At 42.4% G+C, this 7,968-nt stretch overlaps 1 protein-coding gene across 1 annotated transcript; it reads left to right on the top strand.

The window, feature by feature from the left end:
• The first annotated feature begins 254 nt into the window (after positions 1–254).
• Positions 255–4,214, top strand: LOC102218253 (leucine rich adaptor protein 1-like). Its single transcript, XM_005816572.3, has 3 exons — positions 255–670; positions 2,381–2,565; positions 3,199–4,214. Exons 1-3 carry the CDS (start codon positions 377–379, stop codon positions 3,671–3,673), a joined length of 954 nt encoding a protein of 317 aa, XP_005816629.3. The 5' UTR covers positions 255–376; the 3' UTR covers positions 3,674–4,214.
• The last annotated feature ends 3,754 nt before the right edge of the window (positions 4,215–7,968 follow it).

The raw sequence follows: 7,968 nt of genomic DNA on the forward strand, positions 1-7,968 counted from the left end.
TTCCACCGTCCATCAGCGTCATGCTTCGGGTCGGTACCAGAGACCCACGCGCTGGATGAATGGGGACAGCACGGCGGGTTATACGCGCGAGCTGCTTCTTCCACACTTCCAGCGCTTTCATTGGCCGTTCTGTTGATGTGTGTGTGTGTGTGTGTGTGTGTGTGTGTGTGTGTGTGTGTGTGTGTGTGTGTGTGTGTTTGTGTGTGTGTGTGTGTGTGTGTGTGTGTGTGTGTGTGTGTGTGTGTGTGTGTGTGTGTGTGTGTGTGTCACAAAGTTTTCTCGCTCATTATCACACCTTACGGTGGAGTGTTCGGGAACACACACCGGCCGGGCCAGAGCTGCTGCTGCGAGTCGATGCGAATTAAACGTGAGTGTGATGATTTTCCGGGACTCTGAGGAAGGAGGTCCGAGAGAGTTCACGCGCATAGACCTTCCAGCCCCGCAGCCAGAGATTAATCTGCGGGGAGAGATGGCGGAGGAAGTCCTCAACGATTTCTACCCGGATTTAAACGAGCTGGAGAGCAAGGTCGGGAGGAAAACGCCGGAGAGTCTCCTGGCTTGGATGAAGGACGCCGCGGACCGCGAGGGATGGACGGCTGACCCGTCGGGCCCCTCGGATCACACCTCGGATGGCTTATCTGATAAAATCAACACCTTAAAACAAGAGATGGTAACCTTCTACCGACGCGTCAAAACTCGTCTAACTCGTCAGCGCGATCTTTGATCGGTTCCTCTGAAGCGATTCGCTCTCTTTCGCTTTACCGGCTCGTTTATTTTCGTGATTGTTGCGGCTGCCACCTGTCCGCTCACCTGCACATTCTTCCCACCGGTCCTTCCTCATTCCTATTTTTCAGCGTTAAAGTTTCATTCCATTTAAAATAAACATATAACGTTCCCCTGGCTGCGTGACACATTTAATCACTTCTCAATTTTCCGTTTTTTTTTTAAAGTTAATTTCATAATTTTGATTTGGTAAAATACTGTCTTTGCAACAAAAAAAGAAGAAGAAAAAGCTACGTTTAATATGATAAAATAAGTTTGGATATAGCCTCTTATTACTTTCACTTTGACGGGTGATTAATTTTAATATTTTCCTAATGTAAAAGAAATACTTGATTTTTTTAATTACTATTATTTACTAATATATATCATGCTTAGTTCTTAATTAATATTACTCGTATTATCAAAGCACAGACAAGATGTGTCCAAGTTGTTTGACATTTCTGGTTGATTGCTGACTGGTTTTTTTATTATTGTTTTGTGCAGTTACACCTATAGGCCAGCAGGTGTCAGCGTAGTGATCCTGAACTCTGCTCCTCAGGATAGGAATGCACGATATAGCAATATTTAAATAATTTATCACGATAACAATAAAAAAAAATGTTAAATAGCACTTTTAAAAGCTTTGAGAACATAAATAATATATCCAAATCTTTAAAAATTGCAGTTATTAAATTAGCTGTTTTTCCAAACTACATTTAATTATATTTTTCGACTTAGACTTAGACTTGTACTTTATTGATCCTTTGGGAAGACTCCCTCAGGAAATTGAAGTTACCAGCAGCTCCCAGGCAAAAAACAAAGATAACACACAGTAAGCAAAAGTGCAAAAGAATACAAAATACAGATTAAATACTAAGGTACACACTAAATGTGAGTAACCAAAACCTTAAATTATGCAAGAAAAACCTTAAATTATGCGAGAAACAAGGAATAAGAATATAGAATATAAGAATATAAGTAAGTATAAATACAACACAAAAAAATATAAGAATTTGGCAGATAGATTGACCAGTGATATCGTATTGCACTATGTGGTTTGACCTGATAAGTATGATTTATATAAGATTTATATGTGTGTGTATATATATATATATATATATATATATATATATATATATGTATATATATGTATATATATATATATATATTTATATATTATTTTTCACTGCTCTTCTAGGACTTACAGGGAAAACATATTTTCATAGATGTCAATCCCAACAATTCTTTGTCTTTTGGAATTTGCAAAACGTTTCCACGGTAAATTAAAACAAATAAAGTATGATAATTTCAAAACGTATCAATAACTAGTTCAACAATTGCCTGGCATGTTTTAGGTATTTAATCACTGCCGCTCACTTGACTTAAATGTATGGATCTTTTTTCAATTTTTTTATTAGCACCAATAGATAACATAATGCTAACTAGTTAGCTGAGTTAGGTGTGAAATAGTAGATACATATTTAAAGCCTGCCGGTTTTAGGAAGTGATTCATTGTGTAAACCATCAACACACATGTTGGCGACAACCTTGAATGAAAAGGCAGAGATTCAGTAACTTTTCACACAGACATGTGAAAGCATCTGCTCTGTCCCTGCAGCGGTGGCTCCGCTGTGCCGATGTGAGGATCCTGCGGCAGCTGGTGGCCGTGCACGAAGGCATCGAGGCCATGCGCTGGCTGATGGAGGAGAGGGGCCTCCAAACCAGCCGGTGCAGCAGCTTATCAGGCAGCCTGAGCAGCTTGGTGACCATCGAGGAACACGTTCCCTCAACGTCTCCCTGCAGGTGTGTTGAGAGGCAGCAAAGTGCGAAGGGGGAATCAGCTTCAGAGACTAACAGAAGTATTTTAAAGTCTATTCTCTGAGGGAGCAGGTGTGAGGACTTTAGATGAGCTCTATCGTCCTGGTTTTAGTGAGAACACCAGCAGCAGTGATGAGACACTGTTGCAGTAATCAATGCGACTAAAGAAAAACGCATGGATGAGTTTCTCTAGATCTGGTTGTGTCATTAGTCCATTAATCCTAGAAATGTTCTTCAGGTCGACTTTGTAGCTGTCTTTATGTGATGCTGAAGGTCCTGGTCAGAGTCCATCACTACACCAAGATTTCGGACCTGATCGCTAGATGTAATAACTGAATCTGCATCCTGACTCTTGTTGGTTTAGAAGATTAGCTTCTTTATTTTTCATCCCCAATAATACATCATTTCAACGGGTGAGGAAAAAAAATGTGGTTTTGAGTGAATTTCCTGAATTTTATTCACATTTCTATAAAGTAAAGATTTCTAGATTTGCGCAAACCTAGAACACTTTCCCTGAACATCATCTTTTACAGATTAGCGAAATGAACAAGTTATATTAGGACTTTCCTTTCAGATTATTCAAAGTGTAAATTTCTGTTGCTTCCGTTATTTCCACAGAGAAGACCCAACTCCTGCCTTCCCTCAGAGCATAAGGCTAGCAGCCAATACAAAACCAGCAGATCAAAACCCATCTGAGACGTCTGAACCCCAGTCTCCCTCCAAATCAATCCTAGTTGAAAGTCACACTCAGGTTCCGCTTTCCGCCGCCAACAGTTTGGTCAGCGCTGACGCACCTAAGTCGGAAGCACCGGAGTCGGGTTCGGCGCGGTTCCACATCATTAACGGCGCCGAGACCATCAAGAGAGCTCTGCTCAGGTCCAGCAGAAGAAAGCAACTGAAAGCTGCCGGCCAGGATGCAGTTGAGAAAACCTCTGAACGTCCAACTCAGCAGAGTTTATCCGTGTTCAAGAGACAGGAAGTGAAGAAGGACGAGGATGAGGAGGAGAGTTCAGCTGGTGGGGAGAAAGACTTACTGGGTTATGATGCTCAGTGGTCCTGGGTGGAGTCCAAGGATGATATCACATTTTTATGATCTTCCATGCGGACACTTTGTGTTAAAGCTTTGCCTTTTAAACTGTAAACTTCTGGAGAGACGGTGGAACTTAAAATGAACTTTGACTCCGAGTGAAACTTGAACGTATTTAATGCGGATTTATGCATCAGACCAACTCAGGAAGTCCTGTTTGGAGTTCTCCACAAGCCAGGAGGACACGGCAAATGTTCAATTCGAATTTGGTTCAAAAAGACTTTATTGATCCCGAAGGGAAATGAAATAACCTCATATACATAAACAAGTGGGAAAAGGTGATATTATCAGATGAGACCAAAGTGAACTTTTTGAACTAAATGCTAAACAGTTTGTGGGATAGAAAGTCAACAATGCGATATGATGACTAAAGGTGTTTCTAGAAAGTATTGACTTTGGGGCTGAACGTAAATGCACCTCACACTTTTCAGGTTATTTGTACAAAATAAATAAATTAAACAATTACAAAGCCATGCACTCCTTTTCCTTCCTCTTCACAGTTAGGCACTGCCCTTAAATCTCTCCCAAAAATCTTAGTGGTGTGCAGCTGATTCTAGACAAAATTCTATCTAATATGCTTACATATGCCAGTAAATGGAATTGCCATTGAATTAATTAATCGTCCAATTAACAGTTTCTATGTTTGGATAATAGTACCATTGTTATTCATTTATAAATCTATTACTAGTCCAGAAATAGATTTTTTAAAATTATGTAACTTAAAATTTTGGAGGCCATATTTTGATCTACTGTAGTTAAAAGTGCCACAATAATGACAACATTTAAAAAATGCTTTACGGTGTTGCTATTTTTATGTTACTTTTAGAACTTTTTTTTTTGATAGCTTAGTTGTTTTACGGCATTCTGAATGACTGCTGTAACAGAATTTTGACGTAAATGAACAGTTTTTACACTTTTTCCCGTTTCCATTTGTTTTGTTATAAAAGTCGTAACTTGCCGTCAGTAACTAATGACCAACAGATACAAACAGGCGGGGGTTTGGACGCTTCAAGGTAATTTTTTTTCTACGGCACTCAAACGCCCCCTGCAGACACACGCTCGTGACGCACCACGTAGTCGCACAGAAACCCGGAAGTGCTAAGCAGGTATGTTTTCTTTTTTCTTTTTTAGGCCCGAGCAGCAAAGCGCTGCGAAGGCCTATTGTATCTGTACTGTTTATTATTATTATTATTATTCTTATTTTTCTGCCCCCCCAAAGAGGCGCCTTTTTGGAGGCTTTAGCATATTCAAAAACTCACCAAACTTGGCGGATGCATACGGGGAGTTTAAAAATTTCGTATTTTAAGGTCGCCGCAAAAATCGCAAACAAATTGGCTCAACGGCGCCACCTAGCAATTTTCAAAAGACCCATTGCTATTCACTTACTTCATCGTAGAGACTTGAAATTCGGTACAGTTGTAGAGCTCACTAAGACGCTCAGAATTTACAAGTAATGTCATAGTGCAACTATCACAGAAAGTCGGCCATTTTGTATTGAACGTCCATTTTTTACCTCGATTTTGACGTTTACAGCCTTCGTATTTGATCGAACTCCTCCTAGGGATTTCGATTGATCGGCTTCAAACTCGGTCAGTCTGATCATAAGGCATGTCTGATTTAAAGTTATCAAATTGGTGAGTTTTGGAGCATGTTGAAGGGGGGTTACCAGGGGTCAAAGTTCACCTACACGCCATGAAACAAAAACCTCTTATATTTCCTATACAAAAACACATAGAGGGACCAAACTTTCAGTGATTGATCGACATCGGGTGTCCTAAAATACCCTGCAGTGAAATTTTTTTTTTACGTAGGCCACGCCCCCTGAGAGCAGGAAGTGTAATGTTTTACTGTGAACGGTCGCTATCTTAGCCCTTTGACCTAATCAACATGAAACTGTGTCCAGAGGCAGAAGACATGTTGGTGTGTTGTGGATTCCAACCCCGACTGGCTGCGATGAAGCAGGTGGGCGTGGCGGCGTTGCGAACGCCATCGAATTTCGTTTGGCTCTGAATTCCACAGTTTCGGGGTGAGCTGCTCCAAACTCACTAGGATGGATCCTTATCCATCCCCGAACAGGAATCCATAGCGATATTTGGTGGGCGTGGCCTAATTTCTCTATAGCGACCCCTAGAGTATTTTAAATGAACAGCCCCAAGCCATGCTTTAACTTAGAATTACGAAACTTGGTACACATGTGTATCTTGTCAGGACGTACAAAAAAGTCTCTTAGAGCCATGGTCGAAACCCAACAGGAAGTCGGCCATTTTGTATTGAAGGTCCATTTTGGACCTCGAGTTTGACGTTTACAGCCTTTGCATTTGATCGAACTCCTCCTAGGGATTTCGATTGATCGGCTTCAAACTCGGTCAGTCTGATCATAAGGCATGTCTGATTTAAAGTTATCAAATTGGTGACTGTATGAGCTTGCTGAAGGGGGGTTACCAGGGGTCAAAGTTCAGCTACTCGCCATGAAACACGAAACTCTTATATTTCCTATATAAAAACACATAGAGGGACCAAACGTTCAGTGATTGATCGTCATCGGGTGTCCTAAAATACCCTGTGGTGAAATTATTTTTTTAAGTAGGCCACGCCCCCTGAGAACAGGAAGTGTCATGTTTTACTGTGAACGGTCGCTATCTTAGCCCTTTGACCTAATCAACATGAAACTGTGTCCAGAGACAGAAAACATGTTGGTGTGTTGTGGATTCCAACCCCGGCCGGCTTTGACATAGCAGGTGGGCGTGGCGGCGAGGCGAAGTGACCTGTAACGCCGTTGCCATACGTTTGGCTCTGAATTCCACAATTTCGGGCCCAGCTGCTCCAAACTCACTAGGATGGATCATTATCCACCCACCGACAGGAATTCATAACAAAATTTGGTGGGCGTGGCCTAATTTCTCTATAGCGACCCCTAGAGTATTTTAAATGAACAGCCCCATGCCATGCTTTATCCTAGAATTACGAAACTTGGTACACATATGTATCTTATCGGGACGTACAAAAAAGTCTCTTAGAGCCATGCTCTAAACCCAACAGGAAGTCGGCCATTTTAGATTGAAGTTCATTTGACCTCGATTTTGACGTTTACAGCCTTCGTATTTGATCGAACTCCTCCTAGGGATTTCGATTGATCGGCTTCAAACTCGGTCAGTCTGATCATAAGGCATGTTTGATTTAAAGTTATCAAATTGGTGAGTTTTGGAGCATGCTGAAGGGGGGTTAGCAGGGCTCAAATATCCCCTGTGATTGACTGTGTAATATGTTACACAGTCAATTACAAAGGGGATTATTTTGTCATGTGTAAGGCAATGCTGCCCTCTGGTGTCGAATTACTGAAATAATGAAACTATTTCAGTAATTTCAGTAATTCGACACCAGAGGGCAGCATTGCCCTACGGAATGACAGTTCAATGTTGAATTGAAAAGGAAAAAATTAAATAATTTGTAATTCTAACACAAAAACTCACAGACACACCAAAGTTTGAGTTATTGATCATTATCTTGTGTCCAATAATATCCAATGGTCAAATGATGACATCACGTAGGCCACGCCCTCTGACAACAGGAAGTCTTGTATTTTACTGTGAACGGTCGATAGCTCCTGCACCAAACTTTGCACGAGTGACCCTGGTGGGATCCTTGACGACCCTATGTCATCATCTTATGACGTCATATAAGCCCCGCCCCCTCAGAACAGGAAGTGCCGTTTTTTTCCTTGGAAAGCTCCGTTTATGGCTCTCTTGACCTAATCAAGATGATTCGGATGATAAACTCTGTCAATGCTCGCTGCTGGCTGAACCGTGTGGGCGTGGCCAAATGGCGAATATCATTCCCTCGCCATATACATACGTTTGGCTCTTATTCAGGCATAGATCATCCGATTGGCGCCAAACTGGATCTGTATGACCTTTGTTCACCTCTAAAGAGCCCAACGGGTTTGAAATGTAATTTGGCTCCACTGCGCCCCCTAAGTTAATACATGGGTTGTATCTCCTCGACGCATCGACCGATCTGCGCCAGATTTTTGACAGTCGTCGGGGAGCGCTGCCGAACGCATTCACGCGTGTCGCCTGGTGGACGGGCGGGGAAAATGCGCGACAGCTTCTGCAGTGGCTGGCGGGCGGCGGTGCTGGAAACTGCGGCGGAGCTTCCGCGGTGGGGAGCGGGCTGCGGCTCTGGAAAACGCGCGAGAGCTTCTGCGGTGGCCGGAACCCCCGCGGTGGCCAATAGGCCGGAGCGGCGCTTGCTGCGAGGGCCGCCCGAGGCTGCTTGCAGCTTTAATTTTTCTTTTTTAGTTG

The sequence above is a fragment of the Xiphophorus maculatus genome, chromosome 6 (genome assembly GCF_002775205.1).
Source record: "Xiphophorus maculatus strain JP 163 A chromosome 6, X_maculatus-5.0-male, whole genome shotgun sequence".
NCBI classification, from domain to species: Eukaryota; Metazoa; Chordata; class Actinopteri; order Cyprinodontiformes; family Poeciliidae; genus Xiphophorus; species Xiphophorus maculatus.